This window comes from Microcaecilia unicolor, chromosome 6 (assembly GCF_901765095.1).
Source record: "Microcaecilia unicolor chromosome 6, aMicUni1.1, whole genome shotgun sequence".
Lineage (NCBI taxonomy): Eukaryota > Metazoa > Chordata > Amphibia > Gymnophiona > Siphonopidae > Microcaecilia > Microcaecilia unicolor.
This window is the reverse complement of record NC_044036.1, coordinates 285,769,630-285,789,141: the sequence shown is the minus strand read 5'-3', so window position 1 is coordinate 285,789,141 and position 19,512 is coordinate 285,769,630. Positions and strand designations below refer to the sequence as shown.

At 50.0% G+C, this 19,512-nt stretch overlaps 1 protein-coding gene across 3 annotated transcripts in view; it reads right to left on the bottom strand.

The window, feature by feature from the left end:
* The window catches only part of SARDH (sarcosine dehydrogenase), a 148,474-nt gene that overhangs the window by 24,223 nt on the left and 104,739 nt on the right, over positions 1-19,512 (bottom strand). For all 3 annotated transcript variants that reach the window (XM_030207696.1, XM_030207698.1, XM_030207697.1), the window contains exons 18-19: positions 3,030-3,192; positions 2,252-2,420 (exon numbers count right to left, since the gene is read on the bottom strand). In XM_030207696.1, the coding sequence (XP_030063556.1) occupies positions 2,252-2,420; positions 3,030-3,192 (332 nt within the window). The remainder of the gene's footprint in view (positions 1-2,251; positions 2,421-3,029; positions 3,193-19,512) is intronic.

Sequence of the window (19,512 nt, the reverse complement as noted above, 5' to 3'; positions counted from 1 at the left end):
AAGAGGACGCCCATCTTTCGACACAAATCGGAAGATGGGCGTCCTTCTCACAGGGTTGCCCAAATCGGCATAATCAAAAGCCGATTTTGGGCATCCCCAACTGCTTTCCGTCACAGGGATGACCAAAGTTCTCGGGGGCGTGTCGGAAGCGTAGCGAAGGCAGAACTTGGGCGTGCCTAACACATGGGCATCCTCGACCGATAATGGAAAAAAAAGGGCGTCCCTGACGAGCATTTGGATGACTTTACCTGGTCCAGTTTTTCTTACGACCAAGGCACAAAAAGGTGCCCGAACTGACCAGATGACCACCGGAGGGAATCGGGGATGACGTCCCCTTACTCCCCCAGTGGTCACTAACCCCCTCCCACCCTCAAAAAAGAATTTTAAAAATATTTTGTGCCAGCCTCAAATGTCATACTCAGGTACATCGCAGCAGTATGCAGGTCCCTGGAGCAGTTTTAGTGGGTGCAGTGCACATCAGCCAGGCGGACCCAGGCCCATCACCCCCTACCTGTTACACTCGTGGTGGTAAATGTGAGCCCTCCAAAACCCACCAGAAACCCACTGTACCCACATCTAGGTGCCCCCCTTCACCCGTAAGGGCTATGGTAGTGGTGTACAGTTATGGGTAGTGGGTTTTGAGGGGGAGTTTGGGGGGCTCAGCACACAAGATAAGGGAGCTATGTACCTGGGAGCTTTTTCTGAAGCCCACTGAGTGCCCCCTAGGATGCCTGGCTGGTGTCCTGGCATGTCAGGGGGACCAGTGCACTACGAATGCTGGCTCCTCCCACGACCAAAGGGCTTGCATTTGGTCGTTTCTGATTTGGGCGTCCTTAGTTTTCATTATCGCCGAAAATCAGAAACGACCAAGTCTAAGGACGACCATCTCTAGGGACAACCTAAATGTCAAGATTTGGGCGTCCCCGACCTTATTATCAAAACAAAAGATGGATGCCCATCTTGTTTCGATAATACAGGTTTCCCCGCCCCTTCGCCGGGACGTCCTGCGAGGACGTCCTCAGGAAAACTTGGGTACCCCTTTCGATTATGCCCCTCCACGTGTCATTTTAGATTCTGAGATCTCCTTTGAGGCCCACATGTCTGCAGTTGTTAAATTTTGCTTTTTTGCACTTTGGCAGATAGTTTTACATCATGCATTGCTTTTAAAGGAAGCAATTCATACTCCTATCACCAGTTGATTTGATTATTGTAACTCATTACTACGTGGGGTATGTAAAAACAACCATACATTATCTCCAACTGATGCTAAATATGGCTATTCGTCTGCTCTATCATTCCCATCCTTAAGATCATGTTACTCCACTTTTATGCCAATATCACCGACTATCAGTAAATCATTTTATTGTTCAAGCTTTTGGTTGGCACATTTAAGACACTGAAGGTAGGAGTATCTGCACCCTTGTTTGATTCATTAATACCATTTGCCTTGGCAGATTACTAACAATTCCTCCACCTTCACAAGTGCAATGGAAATCTACTAGAGATTCTATGTTTTACATCTTAGTCCTTCTCCTGTGGAATTCAATTTCTAAACATGTATGGTTTGAGTCTACACTGCCAAGACTTAAGTCTGCTTTAAAGAAATTTGTTTCCTTCATTAAAGATCTTGTTGAGGTTTAAATGAGTCCTGCAGTATTGGGACGGGGGGAGGGGGGTCGTGGTACTTTCCTATTTTTCTTTCTGAAAACTCTTATTATTATGTTTTGATATTGTAAATCACTTTGACAAAGACTTGAACTGTGATATATCAAGCCTGTGAAGAAAGAATAAAGTTGATTCAAAGGATTTACTGGAGTCCAGGTTTTCTACTCCCAGCCCTACACATTCTACTACTGCTAAGCATTTATATAGTGATACAAGGTGTATGCAGTACTTTATAGACACGAAGAAGAGATATTCTGATTCTTGTTCATCTGCTCTAAAACCATTTCTCTTTCCCCTTAGCAATGCAACAAGAGTCAGGGCTGTAGCCACTTTTTCTTGTCTCCTTTTATTAACCAGAGATGATGCCTTTTCTTGCTCCTTTGGCACTCTGTTACCTTATCACTCCTAATCCCTGTTTATCATGTACTACGTCTGTTTCTATCTGCAGCACTGTTTAACTTTTTGCTACTATACTGTAAGAATGATGATAATTTTCTATTCCTTACTGTCTTCCTTCCCCTCTGTATGAGTTACAGTCGAGTCCATTTATAGCACTATACTAGAATACAAGGACAGTAACACTCACGCCTCAATTGTGAATCCAACCAGGCGTTTATGGACCCCTTCTGCCTTCTGCTTTTCCACAGCTTCCCGCCCCAGAAAAGGGGTGCTGGTCTTAAGTTTGCAAGTGAAGGCCAGTCCTGCCTCTAGGGGAGTATCATCAGGGCGAAGATCTGCATGCCAGTGTCTGTACCCTATGGGGGGAAAAAAACATCCACATGCTTCAGTTCGGAAAACAACTGTTTCATCAAACATCTGTCTATCAGAGCCTGAAATCAGGAATTGGACACATTGCCGTACTTGGGTAAAGTTTTTCATAAAGGAGGTACATAAATCCTAACGAATAAATATGATCATAAAACCAAATAAGCTTGAGTCCCCATGTGGTAAGAGATGGGACAAAAGAGATACCCAAGTGTAAAACAACAGGAAGTGGCATACAGCCTCCTATGATAGATGCATTTGTATGTTGTAGATGTAACCAGGCACTAGGAATGATGCTACATACGGTATAAAACATCAGACCCCACTTATGTTGTTGGAGCACTGGAAATAGTTACCAGTTGCTCTTGGTGTTGTGCACTGGATGCATCCCCCTCCAAACATTCAGAAATCAGTCCTGGTGGAAACTGCTCCATAAACCCACAGAAAAGATGCAAGTCCTAAAGGAATGGAAATGGCCTTGTCAAAGGCTACTTAACAGGAAAATTTAGAACAAAGGGATAGGAGTCGATATCCTGCTCTTCCACCTTCACCAGCACAAATATGCTCTGAATGATAAAGTTAATCAAAAGCAGACTTACCTTTCTCAATGCTGAGAGAATCAATAGATCGGTACCCAGCATTGGTGATGTTGTGCTTGGTGCCTGCTTTCATCACTGCATGGTACACGGGCACACAGGCTTCCCTGGGCATGTGCAGCTCCCAACCCATCTCACCTACAAATGAGAGCCTAATGGCACGCACCTGTTAATGACAAGGCAGGTCCAACATGAGCTTGGTCTTTACTGCAATCATAATGCAAGAGAACAAATTATTATTTGATGCTTAAAACTCTGAAATGTCTTTCTGATTTTACACATCTCAATCAACAAGCAGCAATTAAGAACACAATGACTGGTGTATATCAGGCAACCTATACTGTAAAAATTAGTTTTTGCAGGACATAAATTAAAATTACCACCTTCCTCACATTCTCCATTATTTTAACTAATGTGTCCTACTCTTCAGTACTTTCAAACAGGTATCTTTTGGAAACAGGTGTCCTAGTCAGAGGACATACATCCCTGTATTCCCCCTTTATTACATGGTATTCAGCATCATCTTTTAGGTTCCACTGTGAGGCTAATATAATTCAAGAATGCAAGATAAGGGGGGAGGAGGAGGAGGAAGAGTAAAAAAAAAAAAGGCAAACACTTGGTCTCCTCAATGTACAAAGCAGGAATTCCTTGTCTCAGTCACAAACATCAATAAAATATGAGAACTAAAAAAAAAAAAAAAAGTTTCACATAGTGATTCTTTCCCTGTACAATCAATGCAATTTAAGCTGTAAACATTTTTTGAGCAGTATTCTACTGAAAAGGCAATCTATAAATTCAGTAAATCAAATCATATCAACCAAGGAGGCGTGCTCTCAAGAGGCAGACCCCCTAACACATTTGCTAATAGGAGGCCATACCAACAAAACTCATACTTCCCCTGTTATTCTTCCCTCTTGCAACAGAGTTGCCAAAGCAAACTCACCTTACCCTAGTGGTTCTCAGCCCACTCCTCTGGGCTCACTCAGATAATCGGGTTTTCAGGATATCAACAATGAATATACATGAGATAGATTTGCAATCAAGGAGGCAGTGCATGCAAATCTCTCATGCATATGCATTGTAGATATTCTGAAAACCTGATTGGCTGGGTGTGACTTGATGACTGAGTTGAGAAGCACTAGCTTACTCAGCAAAGGGGAGTCTATGAGAAGAAAAATGCTAGTCTAAATTGAACATATAAGGAAAGACCCTTCAATCTTCTGACTATGCAGTGCTCTCTCCAGGCAAACATTTGAAGCATCTTGGTCATCCAGGTCCAACCAAAGTTTCTACCACTCCAGACCTAAGAAACCTTACCCTGTCCTTCCTTAGAGCCCCATCTTGACCCAGCCTACAATTTTCTGCCTTTACAACCCAGTTCAGTGTTTTCTCTACTCCAAAAAAATGGTCTAATTGTCCTCACAGTTAGTGGCAGGCTAATTTCTTTGTGTATGCATGAGGGCTTGGAAGAAGGTAACTTTCACAAGCATTCAGTCCAATTCCACTACGAAAATACATTTAGGATGACACACCATAGTAATGTTCAGATATTGCTGGCTGAAAAATAAAGAATGGGAAAAACTGTAGGGAAGGTTGTGTGGGGAATTACCATCAACTGAAGGCATAGGCGTAGTTTGACTGTTTCATTTGGGGGGGCAAAGAATGGGCGGGGCATATTAGCATATCATTTGCATATATAAATATGCAAATGAATATGCTAATATGGAGGAAGGAAATGAAATTTACAGGCAAAATATCACAGATGCACATTTCAAAAAGCTGACACATTTCAATTAATAAATTATGAATAAAATACTTTTATTTACCTTTGTTGTCTGATCATTTAGTTTTTCTATTCGCTTTGATCCCAGTGTCTTCTGTTTTATGCAGTGTCTTCTTTCCAGTAGGCTTCCCTCTGCTCCCCACCCTCCCAGTCCCATCCATCTCTTGCTCCTTCCCTCTGCTCCCCAACCCTCCCAGTTCCATCCGTCTTCTGTTCCTTCCCTCTGCTCACCATCCCTCCGTCCCATCCATCTTCTGCTCCTTCCCTCTGCTGTGCCTGACCTCTCCCAATCCCATCCATCTCCTGGTCCATCCCTCTGCTCCCCATCCCTCGCAGTCCCATCCATCTCTTGCTCCTTCCCTCTGCTTCCCACCCCTCCCAGTCCCATTCATCTCCTGCTCCTTCCCTCTGCTTCCCACCCCACCCAGTCCCATCCATCTCCTGCTCCTTCCCTCTGCTTCCCACCCCACCCAGTCCCATCCATCTCCTGCTCCTTCCCTCTGCTTCCCACCCCTCCCAGTCCCATTCATCTCCTGCTCCTTCCCTCTGCTCCCCACCCCTCCCAGTCCCATTCATCTCCTGCTCCTTCCCACCCCTCCAGTCCCATCCATCTCCTGCTCCTTCCCTCTGCTTCCCACCCCTCCCAGTCCCATCCATCTTTTGCTCCTTCCCTCTGCTTCCCACCCCTCGCAGTCCCATCCATCTCTTGCTCCTTCCCTCTGCTCCCCACCCCTCGCAGTCCCATCCATCTTTTGCTCCTTCCCTCTGCTCCCCACCCCTCGCAGTCCCATCCATCTCTTGCTCCTTCCCTCTGCTCCCCACCCCTCGCAGTCCCATCCATCTCTTGCTCCTTCCCTCTGCTCCCCACCCCTCGCAGTCCCATCCATCTCTTGCTCCTTCCCTCTGCTCCCCACCCCTCGCAGTCCCATCCATCTCCTGCTCCTTCCCTCTGCTTCCCACCCCTCGCAGTCCCATCCATCTCTTGCTCCTTCCCTCTGCTCCCCACCCCTCCCAGTCCCATCCATCTCTTGCTCCTTCCCTCTGCTTCCCACCCCTCCCAGTCCCATCCATCTCCTGCTCCTTCCCTCTGCTTCCCACCCCTCCCAGTCCCATTCATTTCTTGCTCCTTCCCTCTGCTTCCCACCCCTCCCAGTCCCATTCATCTCCTGCTCCTTCCCTCTGCTCCCCACCCGTCCCAGTCCCATTCATCTCCTGCTCCTTCCCACCCCTCCCAGTCCCATCCATCTCCTGCTCCTTCCCTCTGCTTCCCACCCCTCCCAGTCCCATTCATTTCTTGCTCCTTCCCTCTGCTTCCCACCCCTCCCAGTCCCATCCATCTCTTGCTCCTTCCCTCTGCTTCCCACCCCTCCCAGTCCCATTCATCTCCTGCTCCTTCCCTCTGCTTCCCACCCCTCCCAGTCCCATCCATCTCTTACTCCTACCCTCTGCTTCCCACCCCTCCCAGTCCCATTCATTTCCTGCTCCTTCCCTCTGCTTCCCACCCCTCCCAGTCCCATCCATCTTTTGCTCCTTCCCTCTGCTTCCCACCCCTCGCAGTCCCATCCATCTCTTGCTCCTTCCCTCTGCTCCCCACCCCTCGCAGTCCCATCCATCTCTTGCTCCTTCCCTCTGCTCCCCACCCCTCGCAGTCCCATCCATCTCCTGCTCCTTCCCTCTGCTCCCCACCCCTCCCAGTCCCATCCATCTCTTGCTCCTTCCCTCTGCTTCCCACCCCTCCCAGTCCCATTCATCTCCTGCTCCTTCCCTCTGCTTCCCACCCCTCCCAGTCCCATCCATCTCCTGCTCCTTCCCTCTGCTTCCCACCCCTCCCAGTCCCATTCATCTCCTGCTCCTTCCCTCTGCTTCCCACCCCTCCCAGTCCCATTCATCTCCTGCTCCTTCCCTCTGCTTCCCATCCCTCCCAGTCCCATCCATCTTCCCTCTGCTCCCCCCCCCCCCCCCCCGAGGTCCAAGATGGTGACTCCGTTTACCCCCTCTCTTCCTCCTTCCCTTCCTCCGGTGCAGGCAACAGTCTTCAGCTTTTTCAGCGTTCCTGGCAGCGGTACGATGTACACGCTGCCTTCGGTCTGCCCCGGAAGCCTTCTCTTCAAGTTCCTGTTCCCACCTATGCGGGAACAGGAACTTGAAGAGAAGGCTTCGGGGCAGAGCCAAAGGCAGCGTGTACATCGCTACCGCTGCCAGGAACGCTGGAAAAGACTGCTGCCTGCGCCGGAGGGAGGGAGGAAGAGAGAGGGGTAGACGGACACGCTCCTCTCCGTCCGCTTGGCTTCCCTGCCCTCTCTGTCTGCATCCCGCCCGAAAGGAAATGACGTCAGAGGAAGGCGGGACACAGATAGAGAGGGCAGGGAAGCCAAGCGGATGGAGAGGAGCCGTGCCTGCATGTGTTTTTTTTTTTTTTTAAACTAATGGCGCGGCGGCGCCTCGCGTCGTTTGGGGGGGCATTGCCCCCCCTCGCCCCCCCCAGTCTACGCCTATGACTGAAGGGGAGATGGAAAAAAACATCAACATGCAGGCTTTAACTGTCACTAGTATAAAAGGCCCGTTTCCGAAACAAATGAAACGGGCGCTAGCCAGGTTTTCCTCGTAGTGTGTATGTTTGAGAAACTGTGTCTGTGAGAGTGACTATGTCAGACAGAGAGAGAGAGAGTGCGTGTGCGATTGTGTGTCACAGAGAGATTGACACTGGGTGCTTGTGTATCTGTGAGTGAGTGTGTGTGTTTCAGAATGTCTGTGTGCGACTGCGTATGTTTGATACAGTGAGAGAAACAGAGTGTTCACACAGATACAGGGTGTTTGAGAGGTTGAGAGTCTGGTTTTCCCCCTTCCCTCTCCCCCTCCTACTCTTCCCTTCCGTTGCCCCCCTCCTTTTCCTCCCTGTCCCCCCTCCCCCCCTCTTTGTGTGTGTGTGAGAGTGAGTGTGTAGAAGAGAGACTGTGTGTGTGTGTGTGTGTGTGTGAAACAGAGACTGTGAGAGTGAGTTAAGAGAGAGTGTGAGTGTGTATATGTATGTATGTGTGTCTGTGTGTGAGACAGAGAAAGTGTATGTGTGTGTTTGTGTGAGAGAGTGAGTGTGTGGAAGAGACAGTGAAAGTGTGTGTGTGTGTCTGTGTGAAAGAGAGACTGTGAGAGTGAGTTAAGAGAGTGAGTGTGTGTATGTATGTGTGTCTGTGTGTGTGTGAGACAGAAAAAGTGTGTGTTTGTGTGTGTGTGTGGAAGAGAGAGACAGTGAAAGTGTGTGTGTGTGTCTGTGAAAGTGAGACTGAGTTGAGAAAGAGTATGTATATGTATGTGTGTCTGTGTATGTATGAGACAGAGAAAGTGTGTGTGTGTGTGTGTGTCTGTGTGAGAGAGTGTGTAGATGCATGTGTGTGCACGTGTCTGTGTGAAAGAGAATGTGCAAGGCTAGTGTCAAAATGAAGAGACAGCAGCAATATTTTGCATAGCAGAGCACAACCATTTGAGCCAGTTGTTATCTTATCTCCCCTGCCGTCCCCTCCATACCCAATGATTCTTTTTTTTTGTCTTCCATTCCCTCCGTGTCCCGTGTGTGTGTGAGAGAGAGAGAGGTGCTAGTAGTCCCTGTGACAGTGGAGGGTCAGTTGCTCCTTCTAGGCAGTTAAGAGAGAGAGAGAGAGAGAGTGTATGTGGTGGGTTTTTTCCTCCCCTCTCATCTCCTCCGTGTCCCTTGTGTGTGTGTGTCTGAATACAACGGTCAATTTTTTTTTTAATTTCTCAAGTGTAGTGAGAATGTGTATATGTGTGTGTGAGAGAGAGAGTCAGAGAAAGTGTGTGTGTGAGTGAGTGTGTGGAAGAGACAGACAGTGAAAGTGTGTGTTTGTCTGTGTGAAAGAGAGACTGTGGGAGTGAGTTAAGAGAGAGAGTGTGTGTATATGTATGTGTGTCTGTGTGTGTGTGAGACAGAGTAAGTGTGTGTGTATCTGTCTGTGTGAGATAGAGACAGTGTAAGTGTGTGTGTGTGTGTGTGTGTGTGTTTGTGAAAGAGAGTGTGCAAGGCTAGGGTCAAAATGGGAAGCCAGCAGCAAAATTTTGCATAGCAGAACACAAACATTTGAGCGGGTTCTTCTCACTTATAGCCAATAGAGAGAGAGAATGAGAGAGAGTGTGTACGTGGTGGTTTTTTCCTCCCCTCTCATCTCCTCCATGTCCCTTGTGTGTGTGTGTGTTCTAGAGAGAGTTAGTTTGGATGTTAGAGATCCAGTGCGAGGCAGCTGTGGGAGGGGGGAGCATTTGAGGGAGTCTGCCACATGTGATGTTACTGAGGTGCGGTGCAGGCCGTTGTAAACTCCTTGTGAGAAATGTCTCTGACCTGCCTTCTGTGATGTGTGCTGCTGTTGATCGTATCTGTGGTCTCGTGACAGCCTGTCTGCGTCAGACTTCGGAAGATCTGGGCACACTTGAGTGTTGTAAAGTAGCAGCAACAACAGTGAAAAAGACCTGCCTCTCTCCTAGCCCCGATCGATCGTAGCTACTCTTTAGTGTTTTGTTTTGTTTTTTTTTAATTGTTGGCTCGTGCCAGAAGGCAGATTAATTATCGTGTGAGGATGACACTTTCGTGCAGTTGCTAACAGTAAAAATAAAGACGTATGGTGCCCTCGAGATGAATTAAGTGTATTGTTTTGAGATGTCAGTGTTCAGGCTGCATTTTTTCTTTTTCGTAGAAATCCTGAGTTTCATCAAAAGGAGATCAGGCTGACAGGCAGTCTCAAAGCGCTAGTTTTCTGAGTGTTAGGGAACTTGTTTTAGTCATCTCACATTGGTTGTCTCTGCAGTCGCTCCTCCTCTCCCCTCTGACGTCGCTGTGCTCCTCCGGGGTCTTCTCCAGGGGCAGTGACGTAAGGTTAGAGGCGAAGCGGATGCAGAGACGTCAGCCAATGTGAGATGGCTGTCTTCGGAGGTGTGTATTAGTTTTAAGATCTTTTTTGTGTTTTTTCTTTATGTTCCGTTTGCTGCTGCTGCTGAAGAGGATAAGCAGCAGCGACCGGATAGAGTTAGTTTTTTCGGCTGCGGGTGGCGAGGTGGGTGATGTGGTTGGGGAGGGGGGCTTGGTGATGTGCCAAGGGGGGGGGGTTGTGTGATGCGGGGGGGGGGGGGAATGCGCCGTGGGGGTTAGAGGTGTTTCGTGGGCAGGGGAGGGGCTTGTGTGGGTTTGTGGGGCACTGACCGTTGTTGCAATTCATTGAGTGTCAGTGCTCCGCCCTTACGTCATCACGCTTGACGCGTGGGCGGGGCTAACACTCATGTAGGAAAAGTGGTCTCTGCCACCTCACTTTTAGAACGTTGGGAAAGTGAGGCTTCATTAGAACGTTGGAGGTGCGTTTTATATAGCGAGATCATCTACTATATTACGTGGAGGCGTATTTGAAAAATTTAGACTTACAAAGCTCCATGGTAACCTATGGAACTTTGTATGTCTAAGTGCTTTGGAAATGAGCCCCTATGTATTTTAAACTTTCAAGTCTCAAACTAGCACATGAAAAATGGATACAGGAGATAAGAAATGTATTTTTATATTTTACTTGCAATATCTCATTGTTCTTTTATATGTACCATCACTTCAAAGCTCCAATAAACAGAATAGGCTAAATAGTCAGAAGAGTTTAAATCTACTACATTTGTCAAAAGAGATAGTTCCAGTGGCGTACCTAGGGTAGTTGACACCCGGGGCCGGTCATTTTTTAACACCCCCCTCCAAAATCCAGTACTAGGCATACCGAGAATATAAAACACTCAGGACCTATAGAGCAATTCTACCATACCATAAGCAGTCATTTCTATGAGTCACACAAGGAAAAGGAAAGCATCTTAAACACTACAGTGAGCACTAGAACATCAATTCACCTATTGTAAAACAAAACCAGACAGAATAGTACAGATCGTCGATCCTGCACAGTCAATGCCAACTGAAAGCCATGTCTTTTTCACAAACACAGATACACCCTAATCCACTATAGAATAAGTAATCATATACTTTCCATTTAGACAAAAATTAAACTGAACCCCCAAGATGCCAGACTCTGCATACAATGCAACACCACAGAAACAGAAAATGTCCCCTAGTACTGTGCAAAATATAAAAGACAGCAGATGTAAATATGAAAAAAAACTAATACCAATCACCACTTTACAAATTAACAAATAGAAATAAAACAAATATAGAAAATAAAATACCATTTTATTGGACTAATACATTTAGCTGTCAGAGGCCAAAACCTTCTTCCTCAGGTCAATACAGTATAGTGTGTTACAGTGTCCTAACCTGACCTGAGGAAGGGGGTTTTGTTCTCCGAAAGTTAGTCAAAATTTATTAAAATTAGTCCAATAAAAAGATTACCTTATTTACATGTTCTATTATAAACATTTATTAACACAGCTACAATACTACTTTATCCTAAAGCAAAAAAAAAATAAAAATATGTATTTTATTTACAGTTTGTTGTCTCTGGTTTCTGCTTTCCTCATCTTCTTTTCACTGTCTTCCTTCCATCCAGCATCCGTCTTCGTTCTTTCTCTGCCATCCAGTGTCTGCCCTCTCTGCTGTCCCCGCCATCCAATGTCTGCCCTCTCTCCCTGCCCTTTCCATTCACTGTCTGCCCTCCCTCTCCCCCCCCCATCCATCCAGGGTCTGCCCTCCCTCACCCCCTTCCATCCATCCAGGGTCTGCCCTCCCCTCTCCCCCCATCCATCCAGGGTCTGCCCTCCCTCTCCCCCCCATCCATCCATCCATCGTCTGTCCCCTCTCTCTCTCTGCCCCTTTTTTCAGCCACCAGTTCCAGCCCTCTTATCCCACCTGCCCCTAGTTCTAGCCCCAGCCCACATCTCCCACTTGCCCCCCCTTTTCAGTCCCACTATCCCACCAGTCCGCAGTTTCAGCCCCAGCCCTTTTCTCTCACCAGTCCTGAGCTTCAGCCCCAGCCACTTCTCCCTGTCCCCTTTTCAGCCACCAGTCCCCCCAGTTTCTGCCCCTGCCCCCCTTTCAGTCCCCAGTTCCAGTACTAGCCCCCTTATCCCACCTACCCTCCTTTTCAGCCCCAGACCCATTTTCCCACCAGCCCCAGGCATGGCTCCCATTTTCTCGCATGGCCCCTTCCCCACCCCCCCTTCTCCCCACCCATCCCCTTCTCTCCACTTCTCCCATCTGAGATCCCCCACCCCACCCCAGTCCCCTTCACCCATCTGAGACCCCCCACCCCCCTTCTCCCCTCTTCTCCCATCTGAGACCCCCACCCCCCTTTTCCCATCTGAGATCCCCTCCCCACCCCAGTCCCCTTCTCCAATCTGAGGCCCCCCTCCTCAGTCCCCTTCTCCCATTTGAAAACCCCCTCCCCAGTTCCCTTCTCCCATTTGAAAATCCCCTCTCCAGTCCTCCTCTTCCATCTAAGCCCCCCCAACTCGACCCACCTGCCACCTTTGTGGAGAGACGACAGCCCTCGTCTCCTGCCTCCATCCTGCTGTGCCTTAAAGAAAATCTGAAAAGCGGCATGGCAGGCATGCTTCGTGTCTGCCCTGCCTGCTTGTAAAAGAAAGCGGCAAATCTCCTCGTCGACGTCGCGACGTTGCGTCGGGTCTTCCCTCACTGGGTCCCGCCTCCGCGAGGGCGGGACCCAGTGAGGGAAAACCCGACGCGACGTCATGACGTCGACGAGGAGGTTTGCCGGCGCTTTCTTTTACAAGCAGGCAGGGCAGACACGAAGCATGCCTGCCATGCCGCTTTTCAGATTTTTTTTAAGGCACAGCAGGATGGAGGCAGGAGACGCGGGCTGCCTGCAGTGCTGACGGAGCACCCCCCCCCACCCACTGACACCCAGGGCGGACCGCCCCCACCGCCCCCCCCTTGGTACGCCACTGGATAGTTCCTACATAAAATGGCATTTGAAATGAATAAATTAATGAGGGTGATTTTGAACAGCCTTACATTAGTTTTTATAAAATTGAATTCCTGATATGTGGGTAAAGTTATATGCATAAAACCATGTAACTTTACCCAGACTGAGCACAGGTATTCCTTGACGCAAGGTGTGATTTTACATGCTTACTTTTGAAATCAGGCTGTACCTACATAAATTAACCCAGAAAATGTGTGCACACCAAAGAGCAGGTGCAAATGTAAGTGCACAGATTTCCTGGGGAAATTTTCAAATTGGAAGCAAATGCATGCTTTTGTTACGAAAATTTGCTAAAGTGCACATGGGAAAACAATGCACATATTTTCCACACTTGCGCACAGCTATAAAATACCCCCAATGCCTGCTATTTATGCAGAAGCTTCTCAGAATCCTGGAACCTGCAAATGGGGACAATTTCTAGAAGAGTGCAGTAGCAGCGCCACATGCCTAAAATTAACATTATGTGTGTATAAGAAGGTAAAATTATGTATAATCATACCTGATAATTTTCTTTCCATTAATCATAGCTGATCAATCCATAGACTGGTGGGTTGTGTCCATCTACCAGCAGGTGGAGATAGAGAGCAAACTTTTGCCTCCCTATATGTGGTCATGTGCTGCCGGAAACTCCTCAGTATGTCGATATCAAAGCTCCATCCGCAGGACTCAGCACTTAGAGAATTACACCCACGAAGGGACACTCTGCCCAGCTCACCACCGCCGAAACGGAGGAGGGGAATTAACCCAGCTCATCCCCACACAAGTGGGGGAGGGGAATCCGTCCAGCTCATCCCCGCGGAGCGGGGGGAGGGACACCACACCCGCCGATGCGGGGGGATCTGGCTTATCCTGCAACCGCAACCGCGGGAGGAGCTGACTGACCCTAACACCGCCGAAGCGGGAGGGGTACAAAGCTGCCCTACAGCCGCACGAAGCGGGAGGGAGTGCCGGCAGAATTTTAAGTCTCAATCCAGCCCCGTAAAATGGAGGGGAGAGGAATGCAGCAGCTCACTGTAACACAAACTCGTCTTAACTCTTGAAGAATCCAAGTGAAAAAACTTGAACACGAAGTCTTTCTGAAGTAACTGAAGACTAAACTTGAACCTGAAATGCAACCAGAATAAAAACAGTACAGATATCTGGGAGGGGCTATGGATTGATCAGCTATGATTAATGGAAAGAAAATTATCAGGTATGATTATACATAATTTTACCTTCCATATCATCAAGCTGATCAATCCATAGACTGGTGGGATGTACCGAAGCAGTACTCACCCAGGGCGGGACATTGAAATCCCTGACCTCAACACTGAAGCTCCAAACCGGGCCTCCGCCCGTGCAGCCACAGTCAAACGGTAATGCTTGGAGAATGTATGAGCCGAAGCCCAAGTTGCCGCCTTGCATATCTCTTCCAAGGAGACGGATCCGGCCTCTGCCATCGAGGCCGCCTGAGCTCTCGTGGAGTGAGCCTTCAGCTGGATAGGCGGCACCTTCCCCGCGGCCATATAAGCCGCTGCAATGGCTTCCTTGACCCATCTTGCCACTGTAGGCTTCGCAGCCTGCAGACCCTTACGAGGACCTGCAAACAGGACAAACAGATGATCCGATTTCCGGAAATCATTGGTCACTTCCAAGTATCTGATGATGACTCGTCTCACATCCAGATATTTAAGAGCAGAGTACTCCTCTGGGTAGTCCTCCCTACGAAAGGAAGGGAGACAGAGCTGCTGATTCACATGGAAGCGAGAAACAATCTTCGGCAGGAAGGAAGGCACTGTGCGAATAGTCACTCCTGCCTCAGTGAACTGCAGAAAAGGCTCTCGACATGAGAGCGCCTGGAGCTCGGAAACTCTTCTGGCTGAAGTGATAGCCACCAAAAAGACTGCTTTCAACGTCAGGTCTTTCAGAGATGCCCTCGACAAGGGTTCAAAAGGCGGCTTCTGCAATGCTCTTAGTACCAGGTTGAGATTCCACGCAGGCACCACTGAGTGCAGAGGAGGGCGCAGGTGATTAACTCCCTTGAGAAAGCGCACCACATCTGGCTGCGAAGCCAGGGAAGCACCCTTCAGGCGGCCCCTGAAGCAAGCCAGAGCCGCTACCTGGACTTTAAGGGAACTGAGCGACAGGCCTTTCTCCAGACCTTCTTGCAGGAACGCCAACACTGAAGAAATTGGAGCAGTGAAGGGAGAAAGTGAGCCTGCTTCACACCACGCTGCAAAGATACGCCAAACCCTGGCGTAAGCAGTAGAAGTAGAGCGCTTCCTCGCTCTCAGCATAGTGGCGATGACCTTGTCTGAGAAGCCCTTCTTCCTCAGACGCTGCCGCTCAATAGCCAGGCCGTAAGACCAAAGGGGGAGGGATCCTCCATCACCACGGGACCCTGATGTAACAGGCCCTGCTCCACTGGCAGCCGCAGAGGATCGTCGACTGAGAGCCTGATCAAGTCCGCATACCAGGGACGCCTGGGCCAATCCGGACCCACCAGGATTACCCTGCCGGGATGCTTTGCCACCCGGTCTAGCACCCTGCCCAACATGGGCCAGGGCGGGAACACATAGAGAAGCTCTTGTGTCGGCCACTGTTGGAGAAGAGCATCTACTCCCAGGGATCGAGGGTCCCGTCCTCTGCTGAAAAAGCGCGGCACTTGGCAATTGGCCGATGACGCCATCAGATCTAGGCTCGGCTGGCCCCAGCGCTTCGTGATGTCCAAGAACGACTGAGCAGATAACTGCCACTCTCCGGGCTCCAAGGTATGGCGACTGAGAAAGTCCGCCTTGACATTCATGACTCCGGCAATGTGGGCCGCTGAAAGCTGCTCCAGGTTCGCTTCCGCCCACTGGCAAAGATTCATAGCCTCCTTGGCTAGAGGGGCGCTCTTGGTACCTCCCTGGCGGTTGACATAGGCCACAGCCGTGGCATTGTCCGACAGGACCCGTACAGGCTTCAACACCAGTACCGGGATGAACTCCAAAAGCGCCAACCGAATGGCTCTGAGTTCCAGGAGGTTGATAGACCACTTTGCCTCTGCAGGAGACCAGAGCCCCTGCGCTGTCCTTCCCAAGCAGTGGGCTCCCCAGCCCGACAACGAGGCGTCCGTCGTGACGACAATCCACTCTGGGGTCACCAGAGGCATTCCCGCAGACAACTTGTCTGTCTGCATCCACCAGCTCAGCGCCTTGCGCACTGCTGGGTCCAAGGGAAGGCGCACAGCATAATCCTCCGACATCGGAGTCCAGCGCTGCAGCAAAGAGTGTTGAAGTGGTCTCATATGAGCCCTGGCCCAGGGCACAACTTCCATCGTGGCCGTCATAGAGCCCAACAGCTGCACATAGTCCCAAGCCCGAAGGGGAGAGGCTACTAGGAACTGGTCCAACTGAGCCTGAAGTTTGACAATCCGATTGTCTGGCAGGAACACTCTGCCCACTTGGGTGTCGAATCGAACTCCCAGGTACTCCAGGGACTGAGTCGGGCGCAGCTGGCTCTTCTCCCAGTTGATGATCCATCCCAGGGAGCTCAAAAGAGCAACTACCCGGTCCACAGCTTTGCCGCACTCTGCATAAGAGGGGGCTCGGATCAACCAGTCGTCCAGATAAGGATGGACTTGTACCCCTTCCTTTCGTAGGAAGGCCGCGATGACCACCATTACTTTGGAAAAGGTCCGCGGAGCAGTAGCCAACCCGAAAGGGAGGGCTCTGAACTGGAAGTGTCGTCCCAGGACTGCAAAACGCAGAAAGCGTTGATGAGGAGGCCAGATGGGAATATGCAGGTACGCTTCCTTGATGTCCAAGGATGCCAGGAACTCTCCTGCCTTCACTGCCGCTATAACAGAGCGGAGAGTCTCCATGCGAAAGTGCCGCACTTTCAAGGCCCGATTGACCCCTTTGAGGTCGAGGATAGGCCGGACAGAACCTCCTTTCTTTGGTACCACAAAGTAAATGGAGTAACGTCCCTTGCCAAGCTGACTTTCTGGCACCGGAACGACCGCGCCCAGGCGGATCAGATTGTCCAAGGTCTGCTGCACTGCCACAGCTTTGACCGGAGACTTGCAGGGAGAGAGTACAAACCCGTCTTTTAAGGGTCGGCAGAACTCTAGTTTGTAGCCGTCTCTGATGACTTCCAGCACCCACGCGTCTGAAGTTATTGTGGTCCACTCGCCCAGAAACGAGGACAGCCGTCCTCCAATTTGCACTGGGGCGTGGACCAAGACCCCGTCATTGGGTACGAGACCCTGGGGGAGGACCGGAGGGAGCACCTCCGGGACGGCGGTCTCTGCGAAAGGAATGCTGCTTGGGGGAGAAATTCCTCTTGAAGGAAGAGGGGGCAGAGGAACCCGACTTGCCCGGGCGGTACCGACGGGCTTCCTGCAACCGTCCTCTGGAGGTACCGGGACGAGTACTAGCCCGAGCCCTGACCTCTGGTAATTTCTTGCCCTTAGACGTGCCGAGATCGGTCACGATTTTGTCCAGCTCGACCCCAAAGAGCAGCTTGCCTTTAAAAGGCAACCTAGCCAGGCGGGATTTAGAGGCGTGGTCAGCAGACCAATGTTTCAGCCAAAGCCACCGCCGCGCAGAGATTGTCTGAGCCATACCTTTCGCTGAGGCCCTCAAGACATCATACAGCAAGTCTGCCAAATAGGCTAAGCCCGATTCCAAGGCCGGCCAATCAGCCCTCAAGGAATGATCCGAGGGGGAAGCCCGCTGCACCATAGTCAGGCACGCCCTGGCCACATAGGAGCCGCAAACTGAGGCCTGCAAACTTAAAGCAGCCGCCTCAAAGGACGACCTTAAGGCCGCCTCCAATCTTCTGTCTTGGGCGTCCTTTAGGGCCGTGCCACCTTCCACCGGCAACGCCGTTTTCTTAGTCACCGCAGTGATTAAAGAATCCACGGTAGGCCACAGAAAGGCCTCACGTTCACTCACAGCCAAAGGATAGAGGCGGGACATAGCCCTAGCCACTTTAAGGCTCGCTTCTGGGACATCCCATTGAGCCGAAATTAAGGTGTGCATGGCATCATGCACGTGGAAGGTTCTAGGCGGGCGCTTCGTCCCCAGCATAATGGCAGAGCCAACAGGGGCTGAGGGAGAGACGTCCTCCGGAGAGGAAATCTTCAAAGTGTCCATGGCCTGTAACAACAGGTTGGGCAAATCCTCTGGGCTAAAAAGCCGCGCTGCAGAAGGGTCATCCGCTCCATCCGAGCGGGGATCCGTCTCCTCCAAGGAATCCGCAAAGGACCGTTGGGAGACCTCAGACACGCTGCCCTCATCTACATCGGAGGAGACAAATTCCTCCAAGGCCTGGGAATCAACCCGAGGGCGTTTACCTCTGGGAACCTCAACCTCTTTACCAGACGAGGGAGCAGGGGCAGCGTTGTGCATGAGGAAGGCCTGATGCAGCAGCAAAACAAACTCGGGGGAGTAACCCCCCCAGACTGTGCACTTCCGCAGCCTGGACAACAGCCCTAGACGCACCCTCAACCGGCGCTCGCAATAGCAAGGGAGAGACATGCTGCGCATCCAAAATGGCGTCCGGCGCGAAACTCCGCGAAGGAGCCGCGCGGGAAGAACGGCTCTTAACTTTAGCCGCTTCTGTGCCGTCGCCCAAATTAAGGGCGTTCATGGCATTAATGTCTCCAACCTCAAGGGCGGCCCAAGAAGAAGCCGTCCGAGCCGCGTGGCCGGCCAAGATGGCGGAGGCGAGGAGCGGGGGATGGGCGTTTATGGCGGGAAAAACCGCCACGCCGGAGGAAGGACCGGGACATTCATCGGTCACGAAACTGTCACCCAACAAGGGCGAATCAGGCTTTAAGACCCCCGCATCCCCTCTAGAAGCGCTCAAGCGACCCGGGGAGCGACCCTTTGCGCCCTCGCCCTCCGACGCCATATGCCACGAGGAGAAGAATCGGGGAACCCCCTGCCCGCTATAAAAAGGTAAAAATTACCTGCTGTCCGCTCCGAGTTGTAACGACCTGGTGTCCCAGTGAGTAGCTGCAATAGACGCTTAAATAAACGTCGAAATAAACGCCTTTAAGGACGTTCAAAATTTTTTTTTTTTTTTTTTTTTTAACGGAGCCAGCGGGAGGGGGGAGAAAAGGAGGGACCTGGCACCACCAGGTTTGCACTTGCTCAAAAGAGCCCTCAACCCCAGGCACTCAACAAAACCTAAAAATTAGGCTTTGAGGCCTAGCCAGAGCTGCTGCTGTGTGTGACCACCACTTGCTGAGATAGAGAACATACTGAGGAGTTTCCGGCAGCACATGACCACATATAGGGAGGCAAAAGTTTGCTCTCTATCTCCACCTGCTGGTAGATGGACACAACCCACCAGTCTATGGATTGATCAGCTTGATGATATGGAACTGCATTTTGCTTCACAACTACAAACGTGACATTTTTGTCAGCTGAAAGTGGAGAGATATTTTAGCTTAAAGAGAAAAAGAGAGAGCGAGAAAGAGAGAGAGAGAGAGAGAGAATGTGAGTGTGTACCCCTGCTATGACAGAAAACATAAAATTAGCCCAATTCATAGTAATTTTGCAAATGATGACACATTTAGTTTGCCTATTTGTCCTTCCTCTCTAGTTCTCCATCATTTTGAATAGATAAACATATAATTTCCCATATTTAACCAACACCAACTTCCTCACATGAATTTTTACCTGACCTCTAAATCCTATTCTTACCACTGCCTTCTACACTTGCCCCGACCATCCAAATTCTGTTATACTGCTGGCCTCTACTCCCTCCACTTGTAAGCTATTTCAAGCCCCTTGCCATATTTCTC